This window comes from Salvia miltiorrhiza, chromosome 7 (assembly GCF_028751815.1).
Source record: "Salvia miltiorrhiza cultivar Shanhuang (shh) chromosome 7, IMPLAD_Smil_shh, whole genome shotgun sequence".
In the NCBI taxonomy this organism is placed as follows: domain Eukaryota; kingdom Viridiplantae; phylum Streptophyta; class Magnoliopsida; order Lamiales; family Lamiaceae; genus Salvia; species Salvia miltiorrhiza.
Window position 1 is genome coordinate 10626666 of NC_080393.1, and position 19538 is coordinate 10646203.

Sequence of the window (19538 nt, forward strand, 5' to 3'; positions counted from 1 at the left end):
AATTTGAATCTTATTAACATCAATTATATCGAATAATCGAATAATTGCATAAGACTACGAGTTGCCTCTTTTTTAATATTTCAGTTTTTCTTTCCTCAAAAATAAAAAAATAAAAATCAGATTTGCAGATTATTACAATTTGTAAATAAGTATCTTTTTTTTTTGGAGGAAAGTAAATAAGTAAATTCTGTATTAGCAATTTATGAAGTTCGCTAATTTGTCCTAAAAAGAAGCCGTTAGCCACGTCAGAGATTCCAACGGTCACAAAGGAATGAATTCAAATCCAAACTCCCAACGGTCACTTAACTCAACTCAACATCTCCCATTTCCCTCCAATTTTGCCTCTTTCAATTTCGAGGGGAGTTTGCAGAATTCTCACTTCCTCTTTCTCTCGTTGAATAATAAGCACACGCACTGAAAAATCGAAAGATTTGAAGAAGCAAAGAAATGAATGGTTTTGAGAAGGGTTTGTCTCCATCGAAATCGAATGCGAACCGCAATTTCCCGTCTTCTGGTATATCCTATTTTTTAATTGTTTGTTTCTTTTCCTTAATTGTTCATAGTTTCTTGAATTTTTTTTATTGTTTTTGTTTGTCGTTTTTGTCTTCTTCTATTTCTCGGGTGGGTTTTCTTCGAATTTTTTTTGGTTGTTCTGTGTTATGCCGGAAGTTGAATGTAGATTTCGTTAATTGAAGCTTTTTTATTGGTAAGATTAGTAGTTGATTCTTATTTTTGGCTAGGATCGGTGGAGAATGATGAGAATGATTCAAGTGTGGATAAATTGATTCCACAATTTGCAAACAACGAAATTGCATATGGCAAACATTTCATGTCTGGAGTTGCAAGAAAGAAAATTCTTGCTGAGATAAAGGGAAATCCAAGCATTTGTGATGCTCAAGCTCACAAAAACTCCAATCTGGATTTGGAAAGTAGTCCCCCGAAAAGGGGAATTTGCAATTCTTCTGTGAAGGTTTATGACCCTTTGACGAACTACCTCTCCCCACGGCCTCGTTACCTGCGTTTCAATCCAAATAGGCGTCGAGAGATACTCAAGAGATTTGAGAAGGAGTTGAATAGCTCTCTTGATTCTGAGGAGGCTAGTGATGAAGAGGAGATTGCAGACTCTTCTCTTTCACCTCCAAAAGGAAGTGTCGTTGATGGTTATGAGGCAGTAGAGGAGGAGATTGCAGACTCTTCGCGTTCCCCTCCAAAAGGAAATGATGTAAATCAGAGAAATGGAGTTGCATCTGATGAAGGTAATGGTAGTGTCGTTGATGGTTATGAGTCGGAGGAGGAAGAGATGGAAAAAGGATGGTGTCTTAGAGGGATATCAAAGCTGCTTTTTACACTGATTGCTTGTTTGTTGTTAACCTCCTACATTAGTCCAATGAACTCACCAACAGATTTACCAACTCAACAAGCCATTTGGGATTTTAAAGATAGTGGTGTTGTGATCAAGAATCAAACACTTGAATTTTTCAGCACGAATTTGCATGGCAATAGCTTCTTTGAAGTGGAAGATGGAGGTAATAACAGTATTGAGGAGGCAGAAGTCGAGGAAGAAAGTTATGGTGGTTATGATGAGAGCATCGAAGCAGGGATTGTTGAGTATTTGGAGTGGCAGGAGAAGGAGATGGCTGGAAATGAGAATGTAAATAGTGAAGATAACAGTATTGAGGAGTTAGAAGTTGAGGAAGAAAATGGTGGTGAAACTGATGAGAGTATTGAGGCAGAAATTGTTGAATATTTGGAGTGGCATGATGAGAAGGAGATGATTGGAAATGAGAACGTGGATAGTCAAGATGTAGCTGATGAAGCTGCAGAATTTGAGGGCGTGAGAGATGCTCGATTTGAGTTTGAAGCTGATGAATCCGAGCACTTGATAGATGCAAAAACAGATGAAAATTTAGATGGTGGCATTTTGTTGGATATGGAAGTAGTGTCTTCTTATACTGGTTTGGATGAGGATAATGTAAACAAGGATGAAGCTGCAGAAACGGAGATTATAGGCAGTGGTGTAGATACCAATGCGTTCTCGCTGGTACCTGTATTGGAGGAGATACCAACGGAGTCCAAAGGCGCAGACGACACAAGATCAGTGGAGGAACTTGTTGTTCTTGAATCACATGAAGAGTTGAGTGATTCTACAGATGAAGTTGGAATGGAGAAATCGGAATGGAACACCGTTGTTGGAGTTTCTGCAGTACTACTCGTAGTTTCAACATCAATAGCCATCATTTATTCGAGAAAATCAAGAAGCAGCACATCTTCTAAGGGATCTGATCCTGTGCTAAAGCAAAAACTTGCAGCTGAGGGGAATGTGCTTCACCAAGCACCTGTGCTTCATTCCATTGATAGGAAAGTCGAGTTTTTGGCTAGAGCTTCACTACCATCATCTCACTCGAAGCTCGCCAGCCACATCCACGCGCCAACAGTCGAGTTGATTGGTGAGATCGTTGTTGGACAGCCTAGCAGAGTTGGAAACTCGGGGAAGTTCCAGATGATCGTGTCTGAAGACATGTGCAAGCGTGGCTCACGACCTCAAGTGGTGGTTCCTGCGTCGTCTCAGCCATCTGCAGTCAGCTTCACTCCACGTGGAAGCTTTACTACTGAAAGAAAGATCTCAAAGAAAGAGGTATTTCATACTTACCTAACCTACGATCATTTTGTTATTTAGTTTGGATCTCTATGTAATTGAAAGTAAATCAACAAACTCTTGGTTATTTTTGCATTGAACAGGGAGGCCAAAGTAGAGAAGCCATGATTGTTCCTACTCCAGTTAGGCGATCAAGCAGACTCCGAAATCGAACCACAATTATGTCTCCATGAATCTTCGTCAGTTAGCTAGGATCTTTGTCTGAAACAGCATTCTCAGTTGTTTCTGCAATGTCTCTCTCTCACTAAAGCTAGGATCTTTGTCTGAAACAGCATCCTCATTTGTTGTCTTCCAACATCTAATTGTCTCTTTATCTTTAAACAAAATTATAATAATCTAGTTACTATATTTGCTTCTGAAATGTGGTTTTTTGCTGTTCCCTCCTATTTCTTGATAGCATTCAGACCATTTTATAACTATCTTGATAAACACTCAAATTTGCTTTTTATCAATTTCCTCCTATTTCTTGACAGAATCACACAAAGTTGGATAAACAGTAGAACCAATTGTAACTTTTGATCTGAAATAAAAAGGTAATCTCATTTCTGTAATTTTTGTGCCTATGAACAATGAAAGAAAATAGAATATGATCACAAAATTGCTTATATACAACTCTCTCTCTCTCTCTCTCTCATGTGTGTGTGTGGATGTTATGTAAAACTTTTTCTTCAACATTCCAAATCCTGGTGAAGAGGGGTGAGAGGGGGCTTGGTGTTGATAACACCCCCTCTCTTAGTTGGAAATGATGAGAGAGAAACACCCCTTGAAGCCTTCTTTGATATGGTGGCCTTAGGTAGAGTATACTGCTTGTAGCTATGCAAACCAGTTCCACAGCTCTTGGAAGCCTTCAAATTTCTTCTATATGGAGTTGCTGCTTTCTTCATCAGATCTTCAATGCTTGTCACCCTTGAAAGTGATGTGAACGACTCTGATTTCCCTTTGTAAAACTGGGAAAGCCCTCTTCTGCACACACCAAATCATTTCATCTCATTTAGTCTCCACATAAAATATAAGATCCAAAAAACAAAAAAAAATCGAAGTTTCACTTACTTGATGGGCAATTGGTCCATGATCTCTGAAAGATCATATAGAGCTCCGCTGCAGCTGGAGTTCAACGATGACGATGAAGAAGATGATGACACATCATCTACTGTATCAGATGAAGTTATGGATGATCCATTTGAAGCATCTGAATCTTCTCCAATAGATGAAGATGAAGTAGCTGATAATGATTCAAATCTTTCTTCATTCTTCAAGTTGTTACCTTTATATTGAAACCATGAATCTTGAAACATATGATGATGATGGCTTTTCCCTCCTTCCATCTTCGACAGATTACACAAAAATAAAATCAAATCAAGAAAAAATTATCAAGAAACAGATTAAAGGGATCTCAAGAAACTCTTTTCTGCAGTGGGTAGATATATATAGTCTTCTCAAATACTTGAATAACATGAATTTCTTGGACCAATTAAATCAAACATATATATGGGCATGTAAAATGAGTGGATTAGGCTGCTTTTCCTTCTGGAGCAAAAAAGGTATCCCATCACCTTAGGGTGCATGGAAAATCCCATGTTTCCCACGCTGGGAATGCGACACGTGGACGCCATCCAGCGGCGCAGCTGTGCGGATTGGTACCGACGTGGAACGTGTCAATTTGTGATTGGGGATTGCACGGTTAGATTAGAGAAACATGAGGTGAGTTTAGAGGGGCCCTCTAGTTTGATAATTTTAGACCAAATGTTTATTTGCCTTACTTTTTTTTTGCCTTATCTTTAGATTCGCCATTATCTTCTCGTATGGTTTGAAATGAATTCTTGACTTTGGGATTTTGCCCTACTTTGGGCATAGATAAGTTCAATAGTATTAGGAGGGCATCCACATCCTAGTCACCGTCTTCATCCCCACCTTACATGTATAACATTAAACTAATAAAACACATGTACCTATTGCTAATCCTCCACACCACAATCTTTAATTGCAAATAATATAGGATCATTTATATAATATTACAAAATTCTAAGTATTGGTGGTTTGATTCTTTATTATAATTATATTGTACAACATACTCTATCCTTTTACAATCGTGCTAATTGTATAGTACTTTATATTTTTTATCGTCACAGATATAATATATATGTGTGACACACATAAAAGTATTGGATTTGAATGGTAAGTATATATACAGAAAAAAGATAAATTTTATCTTAAATTTTTAAAAAATAAATATTTTATAAGTATTACTTACATATTGATATATATGTATATATAAAGATTATTTTATACTAGTCATGAGAATAGTATAGATATAATACTTTAGAAATGAGATTTCAAATAGTTGTTGACAATGAATATAGAAATCAAGTAAGAGATGGAGTAAATATTAAATCATTAAAAAAAAAAGGAAGGAGGGAGGTGGAATAAACATGGGATTGACCACCTACCCTAGCAAGAAGCACATGAAACATTTCTTGCCATTGGTTCCATATCGACATGACATGGCACCCCATATGTCCATATCCATTTCCCATATTTATTATAAACGATAAATAGCTATTGGAAAATTACGAATTATATTGGGTCTTAATCAGACATTGACTGGGTTCTCTATATATTATTCTTAAGATTTTTGGAAAGAATTTGTCATACAAAAAGTATAATAAATATGGATATACTTGCTCAATATTCTATTTTTTCTTATCCGAATTGATAAGGTAAAATATCATTGTTGCAATTTTTTTTTTCAAGAAATGGTATACTTTCACACTAATCATTAATAAAATTTGTTCACCAATTTGGGATGCTCATGTGATTAACACACCATTAAGATAATGAGCTTGTTGTAAATAAGAAATAAACTAACTATAGATAAGGCAATATAAAATGTTTGGACCTTTTCATATTAGCAAAACCCAATATATTATAACTAGTGTATAACCCGTCGAAATTCGACGGATATTTATTTTATATTATTATTTAAATTATATAATATTATTTTTATATAAGCAATTATTTATATATAAATTATTTTTAAATTTATTTAATTTGAGGTAATATAATTAAAATTATATTAATCTGGACCATATTTTTTAATTAAATGTTAATTTTTTATTATAATAATAAATATTATTTTTATATAAATTTTTATTTAATAATGTTTTGGAAAAGGTCGATATAAGATTGAAGATTTTCATCTGAGCATCATCTCGTCTAAACTATGTAGGATCATATTATCATCTATCGCCTGAAAGACGATATATAACGTTTGAACACTAAACTTTTGAGCATCATCTCGTGTAGACTTTAAAATACAAAAAATGAGTTTTTATGCGTCAATTTTTTTAACACCACTATTTGAAGCTTCAAAACTCAAAGTTGACTTGTGAGATTATATGATTTGGAGCTTCCAACATCATAACTAACTTGTAAACATCATTTTGTATGGAACTTGAAAAAATCTTGTCCAAAATTTTATGCATTATTAGCTTCAAATATTAGAATTGGGTTCCAAAAATTTTAACTTGTGAGTATCATCATTTAATTGGGTTTCGGGAATCATCTCGCTTGGAGATATTCAAATTGTATTAGTTTCAATCATTCCGCCAAATAAATATAGATTTTTAATTTGGAGAGCAAGAGCTTCTTCTTGTATAAGTTTTATTTTAGTGAAACCTTATAAAAAAAATCAATGTGAAATGAGGTGATTTATATGAATTCTTCACTCGATTGAGATTATTATAAATTTAATACATAATTAAATATTTGTAATGTATTTTAACATCATGTCCTCTGTTGTTCTTTATCTAAATTCTTCATTTATGCATTACTAATTTCATAATTTATCTATTATTATTATTATTATTATTATTATTATTATTATTATTATTGTTGTTGTTGTTGTTGTTGTTGTTGTTGTAGTAATAGACGAACAGAAACAAATAAAGTTTGCAGAAATGAAAAATATATATTTTATAAAATGTACGGATATATTTTATAAAAAATAAAAATAAAATTTTAATTATTTTGATAGACATAAAATAAGATTTTGTTTTAAAGTAATCATGTTATAGAATTTTTGACTTATTATTAAAACATGTAAATCAATGACCGAACTCGTTTATAATTTACATACACGTGCATGTCTCAATTCAAACTCAATTTAAAATTGATTTTATTGAAAATTAAAAAGATAAATATTATATATATATATATATATATTCATACAATATAATATATTGCAACATATACATATAATATATACGCTATTGAGAAATATAAAATTAATAACAAATATACATCTAATCACTAACATTCAATTAAAATAATTTATCGTATATAGATTATAATTTTTTTCTTATCAGACATGTAAATCTAATTTTTATCTAGAAAAAATAAATAATAAAATTTATTAATTTAGATTATATGTAATGTTAATATTATTATATATATATATACATTTATTATTAATTATATTTATTATGATTAATGAATCTTTATATAGAATGTAATAGTTAATTAATTAATAAATGATGAAGATTATATATGGTAAATTTTGAAATGGTGAGATTTTAGATATGCCACATAGGTTAAGGCTTAATCCTATTATATAATAGATGGGTGCTAGAGGTCATTAAGAAGACAATTAGTCGACACAGAGACTCCTAATCTGAATATGTATTGAGGATTAGAAGAGTGTAATTTATAATTAAAAAATTGGTAAGCAAAAGTGCTTCAACGCGTTCAATCATTTTCAGTGTATAACCTTATCATGAACTAAAGGCACATGTTGCTGACTAATTTTTCAGACTTCTTCTTTTCTTTTTCCCCCTTTTTTTTTCAGACTTATCACTAACAAGAATGTCAGTTTCCTAGTTGGGGACATCTTTATTGAATTATTCAGATAGACTTGCGACTTTCCATTATTCACAAAAATATTTCAACGGTTTATGTTTTAATTTGAAAAAAAATCGTAGGAGAAGCATCGGAAATGGAATACTTTATACGAAAAAATTAAATATTTCAGATAAGGTAGCACGGTTTGAAGTTAAGGGTGAACATGATCTTATAACCATTCAGCTTTAAATTTACCTTTTTCAAACAAACCCAAGAAATTTAAATAGTAAATAGAGAATACACAGTCATATAGTCATATTAAGCAATGCAATTCAATTTTCGGTCACTCATCTGAAAAAACACAAATTATGACAATTTTTTACAATTTCAATCCAAAATACGTACCCTTGATCTTGCGGATCCTACTCTACCCAACCCAACCCATACACGCGATTCTCCCATGTCTCTCTCCCCCCTCTCCTGGCACAAATGAGCATAATTATGCCAAGTGTACTTAATGAATAATATAATTGACACGAATTTACCTATTTGTACCGGTTGTACCATCATTCAACTTCAGTCACATTTGACACAAATGTGCATAATTGTGCCAAATATATCTAATAAATGACACAATTGACACGAATTTACCACCCATTTGTACCAACTGTACCATCATAATCCGCGCACCCCAACTCGATTTCGAAGCTCAACTTGCACGCAAATCGGAATCCGGTCCGCCCAAATTAAAGACAAAACAATCTTAAAATATAAAAAAATAGCCAAAATTTATATTTTTTAGATATGAGTCCAAATATTGAGGTTCATTGCTCAATATGACGGCCATCTCAAAAATTGACTCCGGTAAATATGTTGCGACTAGAGAGGCATTTAGGTTATAGAATTTTTAGGTTACTTTCCAGTGTGCCATGTCCATGGCCGGACCTAGATTGTGGCTAGTGGGCTGTGGGGGCAATGGGGCTCTACTGGAATTTGCAAAATATTTAGGTATCTATCTGTATTTTAGATTTAATAATTAAAAAATGTATATATTTTCTGAAGTATTGTAATGTTATTCTTTGCCTGGTATATATAAGGTTAAGTTGGTATTACTTTGATCATTATTGGTATAAAATTTCATAGTAAAATGATAATGATGCAAAATATCATAGCGAAATCTAATATTATTTTAATAATTAATTGTTCTCATTTAAGATTTGTGTACAAGTATTATGTTATTACTATCACATTTTACATTTGATGCTTGTTTTGTAATGCGTTATAAATTAAAAATGTATTTTAATTTTGTATCATTGCATCTAAGGAATTGAAGTTCAAATTTAACAAAGTTATATTCAACAATAATGAACCTTGTCCAACCCAAAAAATGAGAAAAATACTAGGAGGTACTTAACTAATTTTTCAATATGTTATTTCTATAAAATTATACAACTATGATTAATTTAAAAATCATGTTATGAAATTATAAATTTATAGTAAGTTGGACCTTATTGACTAAAAAGTCTAGAACCGTCACTAGCCATGTCAATCATTAGAGTTAAATTCCATAAAATTGAAATAATTTGAAAAAATTGTAATATCGATACTAGTATATTAAAAGGTCAACATTCAATTTGAAATTAATTTCAAATCAAATTAATGGAAATTTTGTAAATAAAATAAAATTGAAGGAATAGTTGTGTGATCCTTTTATCACTCTCTCTATCTCTCTCTATCTCTTTTTCCTACAATTTCATTATTCATTTTTATGAAAATATATACATTAATTTTTTTTATGAAATTAAATTAAATATGTTATTGAAAAAAATTAAAATAAATAAGAAAATAGATAATAGTATATGAAAGTAATAATGTTGCATGTATCAATACCTATATCTATAACTACAACTTTACCAAAATAGCAATTGTGATTAGTGATTACTTAGCCCATTTGCAAATTTTGATTTTCTAAAATTAATTTTATGAAATTTTAAAGTTTTTATTTTATTAATGTACTACTCTTTTTGTAGTACAAAGATAAATGTTGTATAAAATTAATTTTTTTAAAATTTACTATTTTGGTGTCATATTTGATTTTTTTTTTTCTCTCTCTCTCTCTCTCTAATTTAGTCATATATATACGGAGGGTAACTCTAGTAATTGATAAATGTCAAGTTTGAATATTACTGATAAAATCCTTAATGGTCCCGAGCAATACGATCATCAACTCTTATATACTATATACATATTTTTGGTAGTTAAGAATCTCATGATATTTAGCCAAAAATGTAGTCAGCAAAATTGAAAAGAAGGCTGAACAAATAATATTAAGAGAAACAATTGATCTTCAAAATACAGAAGAGATATGGATGATTGGTAGATTAGTCCTTTCCACCAACCATTGTATTTGGTAATGCATCTATTAAACCATATGCCACAAAAAGAAAAGGAGAGACAACATAATCCAATGAAAGATTCTTGATAAGATTATAATCAATATATGGGTCAAAATATTTCTACAATTCGATACGAGTCATCAAATAGAAGGGGCCACACATTTATACTATTGAAAATTACTTATCATTATCCACGACCTAACTTTTAAACAACAACCACACAATCACTTGAAAAACAACTCAACACGTAATAAACAAGATTTCACAATGTCAATTTTAGGGGCAACTCAATCTAACAAGCAAATCCAAGAATTTATGGATGTTATTGTTAAGGGTCTTGAAATTTCAATACATATGTTGAATTATAAGCAATAACCATTTTTTAGTTAAGCTATCAAAAATAATTAATCATTTCACATTTGAATCCAATATTCCTTCAATTGTGCATTCTCAGTTTTCCACGCAATTTGTAATTTTGAAGCCATCAATACCATCTTTTATTCCAAATACAGTTAATCGAAACACAATCGAACCTAAATATGCCCGTCGATATATTATTTAATCTCAAAAATATTTCAGAAAGTATATGAAGCTGCCAACTTAAATAATTTCTTTAATCAATACTACTATTAAACATTTAATTACAGGAAAATTAACCAATTTACAAATTTTGTAAGTTTGCGCTTGGATTAACGATACCACCTCCACTAAACGTAACTCCAAACCAAAAATTTTGAAAATTAAATTTGATGCAAAAATTGGACAAAAAAGAGGAAGATCGGAGAAAATTTTATAAAGTGTAGGGAAGATGATTGTTGACAAATCAAGTGAAAAAATGAAAGACAACTGCCCATCTTTCCCTTGTGAATTCGATTTTGCAGAGAACACTTTCGATCAGAGTGCATTTTGAATCAAATTCGCACTGCGTCGATACACACTATCTCTGCTTCATATTACATTTCCCGACTCCGTATTCATCCAAATCCAAAAGAAGAAAATAATTAATTCATAATAAAATATAGGGAAATTGAGATAGATTAGAGCATCTCTAGTGATGCTGCAAAACTCATTCATGCAGTAGAAGAAGTCGAAACAGTATTTATTTATTTGTTTAGAAGGTGAGATCTGTGAGGAACGATTGATGAAATAAGAGTGATGTGCGTGGCTTTTATACTGCGGGTGCGGGTGACGGCCCATTGGATTAAACATTAGGGTTTTGTGCGTTCCCTATTTTGTTAATTACCCTAAACACCCCCCCCCCCTCCCTCCCTCTTTTGTAAACACACACATACCCCTTTTTTTCCCCCACTTATATGTCTATCTTATGTCAATTGTGAAAGTGACTATGCAATGTTAGCATAATTATAAATGTTTAAGGTCACTCTAAAAAATAGAGTAAGGTTGCTACACATTTATAAATACTTTATCCGCCTACGAAAAAGAATTTCATTGTTGCTTAGAAACAAGTTTTAATAAAGTTGTTAAAATTATTACAAATAGAATAAATATATAATTTGTGTAGTGCTAGTACAAAAAAGTAGAATAAATGCACATTATTAGGTAACATTTGGAATAAATGTGCAATAAAGGTATAATTGTTAAAGTCTCATTGTATGTTTTTTTTTTTTTAAGTTTCATTGTATGTTTTTTTTTTTTTTTTGACTTAAGTTTCATTGTATGTTAGATGGGCACTATTTACATAATCTGTCGATTTATCTTTGCGCAATAATGTAAACAACGCTTAAATGTAAATCTACGATTTAATCTAAAAGTGGTATGTGAATTGATGGGATTGTTGAATGGAATTGATCTAAAACTGGGCTTTCTTCATATTTAGCCCATGATTTATATCATCGACCAGAGAGAGAGAGAGAGAGAGAGAGGATGGGCTCATTAGTTCAGGTGGGTGAGTGAATTTTGGGCCTAATAGCATCCAAAAGCCCAGCGTAAATGTATCATGGGGGGTAAAGTGGTAAATAACTGTTCAGTATTATTCGCCATTCATGTTTCGGATTCTTTTAAAACATTTTATATTATATTAAAATGTGAAGCTCTAATTTGAAATCAATGTAAAATTGATTTTAATGGAGATTTCATGGTTTCTCAAAAATTTAATGGCTATTATTTATAAAAATTAGAGTAAATTATGTAGATAAAATATACAATCTATTTACATATTTTTGCGGATGTGTGCATGGATTCAAGATTGAAAAACGTGGTCTAGGACATTTTTGTGACACTGTTTAAATATTGAGTACTAAAGTATGATACATTTTTCAATTCAACATTTCATAACTAAATTTGATGTTTTTTTTTGGGCGCTAGAAGAGGAGGACTTGAACCTCCAACTAAATTTGATGTAATATGAACATATATAGTTTTTATAAAAAAAATACAGTTTAGAGTGACAAGTGTAATCAGAGACGGATCTAGAGGCCGGGCAGCCTCGGTGGTCGCCCAGTCAATTTTTTTTTTTATTACCTATATATATGTATATATTTTGATGAAATCTCGACGGTTGTTTGGTCTGTTTTCTTTACTAAAAATTCATTAAAAACATCCGATGAAATCTCGCCCGGTCCTAATTAAATTCTTTGATCCGTCCCTGAGTGTAATTTGAATTAAATCCACAACCAGCGAGTTTGAATAAAATTTAAGAGAAAGGAAACGGGCCCGGGGTGGTAGCTCTTTGATATTCGCAATTTATTTTACACAATACAGATTGGAGGTGATGATCAGAATCATTAATTGCGACATAGTTGGGCGAATAAAATATTTAATCCCAAATCCTGTTATACACAGGGTTAGGCACTTTGAAGGTCCTGATTCCCACATTTTCACCACTTAGGTCACTCCATTGATCTCCTACGTTACCTGCAATTCTATAACGTAGGTTCACTAGCTCCGTTCGTTTCGCCGATTTGTATTCCTCTGGCGATTTTCCGTTGTCCGCATCTCCCCTGCATATACGATGAGTATGATCATGATGTATGTAGCTAATTAAGTAGTAACCAAAACATATAGAGATCATATATACTTGAGGATGAGTTTGGTCCATCCCGAAAATCCAGCATTTTGCAAAGCCTGAACCAAAGCATCTCCGATAGATTCCGGTGCTTCTGATAAAAGGACAATTTCGAAGCCGTTTTCCACCACCGCGTTGTAGAGCTCTAGAATTGCCGGCACCACCGTTGCGTTTGAGGTCAGCCACTCGTAATATGGCGTCGCGTACACTTGCTGTGTCCTGCATGCGATTAAACCCTAATTAATTAAACTTGATGATCAATTACATTCACAATAAGTTTAGGATGAATCCTGAAAGTGGAGTATTTAGTAGAGTCAAATTTTTCTACTTCATTTTTTGGGCCCACGATGAAAGCTCAAGAGTAGATCCGCTCTTGAGTAGGAACTGACTTTACTACTAACTTGGATTATTTAAATAACGTGTTATGTTCTCTATCATCATCTTAAGAATACATGCATAAAATTTATGAATAAGATATGGTAAGATTGAAGAAAATAAATGTACATTTAAAGAATTGAAGATCATGTAGTTAGGTGAATTATATATAATTACCCAAAGTCAACACTGGAGCTAGCAAGGTAGCCGAGGTTGCTGAGCAGGGTTTCTTCGATATCAAACACCCAAATGTCTTTGAGGAAGACGTCCTTTTGCAAGGATTCGGCGTAGTCGACGGCCTCGAAAGCGATGGCCTCGACGTCGAGGCTGTACTGGTTCTTCTGGAGGTAGGTTTTGATGTAGCTCTTGCAGTAAGAAGGGATGGTGATCCAGTCACGGAGGTTGTTTGCCTCCACCCCGACTCTGAAACTCTGGCAGTTGACTTTGTAGTCGTCGCTGCCGACGGAGTGCCGCCCTAGCTGCCGGATGGGGTTGAATTCTGCATCTGCATGGGAAGATGAGAGTAGGGTAAATGCTACAAACACAAGGAGAGAGAGTCTGATCATGTTGGATTTGGATTTGGATGATCTGTGTAACGCAAATTTGTGCCGTTTAAATAATTGCAACCCTTTTCCAATTGCCCTCTCTTTTGCACAGAATTACCAAAAACTTTATCTATGGACTCTCCAGAATTAAATGTTATGCAGCAACTATCGATGTGGGCATTAATTGTTCAAGGTTATTTTTGGAAAGACTATTTGTAACTTTGTAGGTTTAATTGCACACAAAATCACATCTATATGCAGGGACCCACGTAGGAAAAAAAAAATACTAGAAGCTTCAATATTGTTTTTTTTTTTTTTTTTTTTTTTGATCGGGCAAAGTCATGTTAGATGTTAATAATTAGTTCCCCATCCACTCCAAGAACCACCTTATCTCTCCATTCACCAAAATCTACCTTATATCTCCTCAAACTCCAATTCGCTCCCAAGAGAGATCGAACCCGGGTCACTTCACTTAAGTGAGGACCCGGTGGCCAGTTGGCTTAGTAGTATTATTTTTCTTACTTCGATGTTAGTATTATTTTTCTTACAGATCATACAAAAATTTTAACAGAATAAGAATAAAAATGCATAAATCTTTTATATATTAAAAGACGTATACGGCGAGTTAGAAAGTGAGCCTAATTGAAGTGTTCAATTGTTTTATTATTATTTTATTTTTTATTTTTTTAGGGGGAAATCGGAGTGATATATTAATAATCAGAAATCGCGTCTAGAAGCCAACGTGGGGACGTCAACAACCAGATCATAACATCAACATAAGATAAAGCAAACTTGGCAAGCTCGTGGGTTGCCAAATAAAAAACAATAGTAGTATGTCTAGCGTGTTGGAGAGTTTCCCAAAGATTATCGCAGAGGAAATCTGACCCTTTGTAAGAATCTTGAAGCACATGGATAGCGAGCAACGAATCGATATACATGATCACCGGACCAAGATCCTTTTCAAGGCAAAACCCAACACCTAAAGAGGTTTTTTATATAATTAGTTTTGTTTTCAAAGAAATTTACTCTATGTCCACAAAAAATTATCATATTATGAACATCATAAATGTCTCACTTTAAATTTAAGTGAGATTGTATAGATCCTACTACAATAATTATAAATGACAATTTTTTCGTGGACGAGTAAAAGAGAAAATTATGATAAATTTTTTGGAGAAATTATCTATTGTCTTGGTATGCATGAGATATTATTGCACGTGGTTAATTGGATGAACGAATCATGGGACCACGGTCCACGGCTCGTCGCATCTCAGTAGTTGTACTACTCTTTCGTGAATTATTTACTGCATTTTGCAGTAATAATATTTCATATATACCGATTGACAGTATTTATAAAATCCATGAATTTTACTAATTAATTGCTTAAGCTTTTATAAAGACGTGCTCGAGAAGTTGCATTTTACGAGTAAAATACGTACAAGAACATATATATTTATTCCCACAATTTAGTGTGTATCATCGTATATCATTCTTAATTTGTTATAATTTTTTATTATTTTTTCTTTAATTTTAATTTATTATATTTTAATATAATATAAAGATAATTAACAAGGATTCACTCATCCAATTAGAATTTATAAATATTTTTTATATTTATTTGAATTAATAATAGATTATTTGAGTTAATTAATTTAAAGTTAGAATTTTTTTTAAAATTTTAATATTTAGTGATAATATTAATTAGAAATCATAATATAATAATAATTTTTTTTTATAAAAAATAATTATAAAATAAAAAAATTATGAGTGGTACACAATAATACACACTAAATTATACTGATGATCCGATCTAGTCGAATTCTGTATAAGAGAGAGAGAGAGAGAGAGAGAGAGAGAGAGAGAGAGTAATTAATGGGCTTTATTTGGTTGGTCTCTATATAAAATGTGGGCCGTTTAAACCATTGCACCCTTTTTTAATTGTCCACTCTTTTGGGAAATATGGGTATCTTAAATAATTGCATCTTTTTTTCTTCTTTTTTTTTTCTTTTATTTATTTTGCAGCGAATTACAAAATTAGTCATTCCAATAATATAGGGGTGTTAAAAACTAGGGATGGCAGTGGATCCTGGACCCGGTCCAGATCCGTGGATCCAGATCCAATTTTACAGATCTGGATCTCAATTTTTTGGATCCGTGGATCTGGATCTCATTTTATAAAACGGATCTGAATCTGGATCTTAAAATTTGAGATCCGAATCCGACCGTGGATCCGATTTTATTTAAAATATATTATTTATTTTTTATATTTATTTTATTAATAGTATTATATATATATATATATATATATATATATATTAAAAATTAAAAATAATAGAGAAATTAGAATAATTTTGAAAATTGAAACCCTAGTTTCCAATTCTAATTCTCCTTCTACTTCTATCCTGCAAGTTTCTCTCTGTTCCATACTATTTTCAAATCTCTGTGAATGGGGAAATGATTTATGTGTGCTTTGAGTTTTAAGTCAAATCTAATCGTATGAAGTATGATTTATGTGTGCTTTGAGTTTTAAGTCTACTGCTGCTTTACATTTGTTCATGATGTTAGGTTTGTTTTGAGTGGATTTATATCTCCATTTTGTGAATTTATTTTTGAATTTAATTTGAAAATAGTAGATCCATGGATTTGGACCCGCGGATCCGTGGATCTGGATCCAAAATTTTCAAATTCGCGGATCTGGATCCGAATTTGGATCTGGTATATGAAAACGAATTTGAATCTGGTATTGGCCAGACCCGGCCCATTGCCATCCCTATTAAAAACTGAACCCAATTGAAAGGTACAATGCTTTTCAGTTCGATTTGGTTTAAAAAATTTAAAATCAAAATACCTTGTAAGATTCACTTTGTTGAAAAACCTATATGAATTGTGTCAAAAGTCCTAAGAGCATCCAGAGCCCGGTGCTTTATGCACCAGGTCGACGCGGGACGAAGGAAAAGCGGAGGGCTGGAGACACAACCTGTGTCTACGTCATGTCTCACTGGAGCACCAATGTGAAGGCCGAAAAATTGTTATGCGCGGATGCCACACCCCGCTTGAAATTGAAAAAAAAATTACAGAAGACGATGGAGGAAGAAGAAAGAAAAAGGTAGGTGGGGGTAGGTGTATGACTTTTAAAAAATATATATTTTTAATATGTTTTGTTTTATTTATTGTTTTTGATTTTTTTGAATTTTAAAATTTAGCATTTTTTAATTCTTTTTAATTTTTTACCTAATTTTTAATTATTATAATATATATTTTTTTTAAAAAAAGTGTCGAATTGAGGATTTTGTGAAAATAAAAATTTAAGCATCAATTTAAGACACAAGGTTAGTGTTTAGGTGGGGATCGCCGTTTAATCACCACCCTAAGACAAAATGGCGGTGGATGCTTTAACATACCTCTAGATGAAGCGAGTAATGTTTGACACGTGATTAATTGAAGGAGTGATCCATATGATATGGACCATATCTGCTCAATAATGGCTGATGTAACCACTACTCTTTTCAAATATAGCTTTAAAATTTATATACGGAGATGGAGTATTTGAATTTTAATAATAAAATTAATTACGTATCCCTAAAAAAATATTTACAAAATTAGAAAATATCTAAAATGTTGTATTCACGCACTAATATTTCTTATAAAATCCATGAACTTTTACTAATTATTTTCAACTGATAATTAAAGAGTTTAAGGGCATGCTCGCCAAGTTGCATCTTGTAATTAAAATATTATTTTAAGATTAAAAAAAAAAAAACTTGTTCTGTAACATATATGGGGAGCCATGAAATTGAAATTGTTCAATAATTGAGTCTGAAATTGTTCAATAATTGAGTCAATCAGCCACGTTTCGAAATTGAGTCAATAATTGATCGTCCTTTGCTATTGCATGTGGCTCTCTCCCAGTCCATAAGTTTTCTTGGACCATATGCATTACATTATATGTAGTCTTCCATATGATGTCGAATTTTATGTTATAAGTTACTCAAATAGAAATTTTATACACTTTAATTTCTAGTAAGAATATATAGGTGGTTTTAACAAGAAAAGGTAATGACATCAAATTTATTTATAAAAATAACATTAATTCTAGACATTTTTTTGCTACAAGTAAAACTCATTTTCAATTAAGGTATACTTCATCCGTTTATGATAAAATTTCTACTTTTTTTTGGAACGTTCATTAAAAAATTTTGCATTTTAATTTTGAATTATGTCTCACCACTTATAATATCTCATTTATCCTTACTTTTCATCTTTCCAATACTCACAAATTCACAATGGCCAATACTAATTACTTAGGGGTAGAGCTGTCAAAATGGGCCGAAATTGGCCCGGCCCGCCCGTAGTTTTGGGCGGGTTGGACTAGGATTTCCAAGACCCAAAAAAAACCGGGCCTCCCAGGCCCGACCCACGCGGCCCGCCGGGTCACGCGGCCCGTGGGCCAAAAAGTCCGCTGGGCTTTCGGGCCTAAATTGGCCCGTCAGTTATAGGCTATTTTAAATTCATTAATCATTATTCCTCCAAGAGTCCAAGTCCAAAAAAAGTTTGTCCAAGTCGTCTGATTGCAAATTGAAATTAGGATTTAAATCCTCACTTAGTCATTTCTAATTTCTAATTTAGTTATCAACCTAAAGAATAAAGATGAACAAGAAAAGCAAAACTTACTGATTTAAACGTGAATAGGTGATTAATGATGATTCACCTTTTGCTTTTCAAAAGCATTTTGTTTTAAATATGAATGCTTTTTAAACTTGCTTATCATTTATCAATATTCAAGATGGAAGCGTGAATACGCGATTATTGAAAATATAATAAGTTAAAATTTTACTTATAAGAAATTGGCCCGTTTTGGCCCGGCCCTAGGCCCGTCGGGTTGGGCCGGGCCAGCTCGGCCCTCTAGGTTTGACAGCCCTACTTAGGGCTGAGCATCAGTTCGGTTCGGTGCAAAACCGAACCAAAAATCCAAATCCGAAAATCGAACCAATGGTTAAAATTGGAACCGAACCACACCAATTGGGGGTGCCAAACCGAACCGAAACCAAACCGATAAAATCGTCGGTTTCGGTTCGGTTTACCGAACCAATGCAATTTTTTTTTTCGAAAAAAACAATTAAAAACATGTAAAATAATGTAAAAATATAAATATATAATTTATGAAAAAACCAATTAATATATTATAAAATATATAAAATATAAATATATAATAAAATATTATAAAATATAAATATATAAACCAATTAAAAATTAGAAAATTGAATATATATTATAAAATATAAATATATAATAAAATATTAATATTTATCGGTTCGGTTCTGTTTAAAACCGAAACCGAACCGAAACTTATCGGTTTTTAATTTTCGGAACCGAACCAATAGATTCGGGACCGAACCGCACCAAAAGGGTTCGGTTCGGTTCGGTTTCTGCTCACCCCTATAATTACTCCATCGGTCCACGTAAAAGAATCATACTTACCTTTTTTTTCACGAAAAACAGTCTCATTTTTTTTTACCATCACATCATACCTTCTCTTTTATATTTAACTAAAAATTGTATATTTTCATTCCATTTTTTAATTAATAATGTATCTTTATTCTACTTTTTTATACTAACACTATCCGTATAAATTGTACTTTTATTCTTCTTACAACAACTTTTTATTAAAATTATGTCCACTTTCAAATGAGATTCTTTTTCGTAAA

General features: G+C 32.2%; 3 protein-coding genes and 1 non-coding gene across 4 annotated transcripts; 1 reads left to right on the top strand and 3 right to left on the bottom strand.

Annotated features, from left to right (window-relative positions):
* The first annotated feature begins 309 nt into the window (after positions 1-309).
* On the top strand, positions 310-3017 carry LOC130992528 (uncharacterized). The gene is made up of 3 exons (XM_057917192.1): positions 310-514; positions 741-2635; positions 2740-3017. Exons 1-3 carry the CDS (start codon positions 448-450, stop codon positions 2827-2829), a joined length of 2052 nt encoding a protein of 683 aa, XP_057773175.1. The 5' UTR covers positions 310-447; the 3' UTR covers positions 2830-3017.
* A 152-nt stretch (positions 3018-3169) lies between these two features.
* LOC130992529 (protein OXIDATIVE STRESS 3-like) lies at positions 3170-4180 on the bottom strand. The gene is made up of 2 exons (XM_057917193.1): positions 3707-4180; positions 3170-3619 (listed from the first exon to the last, which is right to left on the bottom strand). The coding sequence occupies exons 1-2, from the start codon at positions 3979-3981 to the stop codon at positions 3325-3327; spliced, it is 570 nt and encodes a 189-aa protein (XP_057773176.1). The 5' UTR covers positions 3982-4180; the 3' UTR covers positions 3170-3324.
* A 6503-nt stretch (positions 4181-10683) lies between these two features.
* LOC130996452 (small nucleolar RNA snoR135) lies at positions 10684-10838 on the bottom strand. Its single transcript, XR_009092625.1, has one exon. It is a non-coding gene; the product is annotated as a small nucleolar RNA snoR135 (small nucleolar RNA).
* A 1702-nt stretch (positions 10839-12540) lies between these two features.
* LOC130992530 (acid phosphatase 1-like) lies at positions 12541-13944 on the bottom strand. Its single transcript, XM_057917194.1, has 3 exons — positions 13466-13944; positions 12926-13132; positions 12541-12848 (listed from the first exon to the last, which is right to left on the bottom strand). Exons 1-3 carry the CDS (start codon positions 13852-13854, stop codon positions 12665-12667), a joined length of 780 nt encoding a protein of 259 aa, XP_057773177.1. The 5' UTR covers positions 13855-13944; the 3' UTR covers positions 12541-12664.
* Positions 13945-19538: the final 5594 nt, after the last annotated feature.

What these genes read in the sequence shown, in the direction of transcription:
- LOC130992530 (XM_057917194.1), bottom strand. Translation starts at nt 13,854, where the DNA reads ATGATCAGACTCTCTCTCCTTGTGTTTGTAGCATTTACCCTACTCTCA. An exon ending in AGCTCCAGTGTTGACTTTGG is followed by an intron (nt 13,133 to 13,465) that starts GTAATTATATAT and finishes AATCGCATGCAG; the next exon opens with GACACAGCAAGTGTACGCGA. An exon ending in TGGACCAAACTCATCCTCAA is followed by an intron (nt 12,849 to 12,925) that starts GTATATATGATC and finishes TCGTATATGCAG; the next exon opens with GGGAGATGCGGACAACGGAA.
- LOC130992528 (XM_057917192.1), top strand. Translation starts at nt 448, where the DNA reads ATGAATGGTTTTGAGAAGGGTTTGTCTCCATCGAAATCGAATGCGAAC. An exon ending in CCGCAATTTCCCGTCTTCTG is followed by an intron (nt 515 to 740) that starts GTATATCCTATT and finishes ATTTTTGGCTAG; the next exon opens with GATCGGTGGAGAATGATGAG. An exon ending in GAAAGATCTCAAAGAAAGAG is followed by an intron (nt 2,636 to 2,739) that starts GTATTTCATACT and finishes TGCATTGAACAG; the next exon opens with GGAGGCCAAAGTAGAGAAGC.
- LOC130992529 (XM_057917193.1), bottom strand. Translation starts at nt 3,981, where the DNA reads ATGGAAGGAGGGAAAAGCCATCATCATCATATGTTTCAAGATTCATGG. An exon ending in ATGGACCAATTGCCCATCAA is followed by an intron (nt 3,620 to 3,706) that starts GTAAGTGAAACT and finishes TGGTGTGTGCAG; the next exon opens with AAGAGGGCTTTCCCAGTTTT.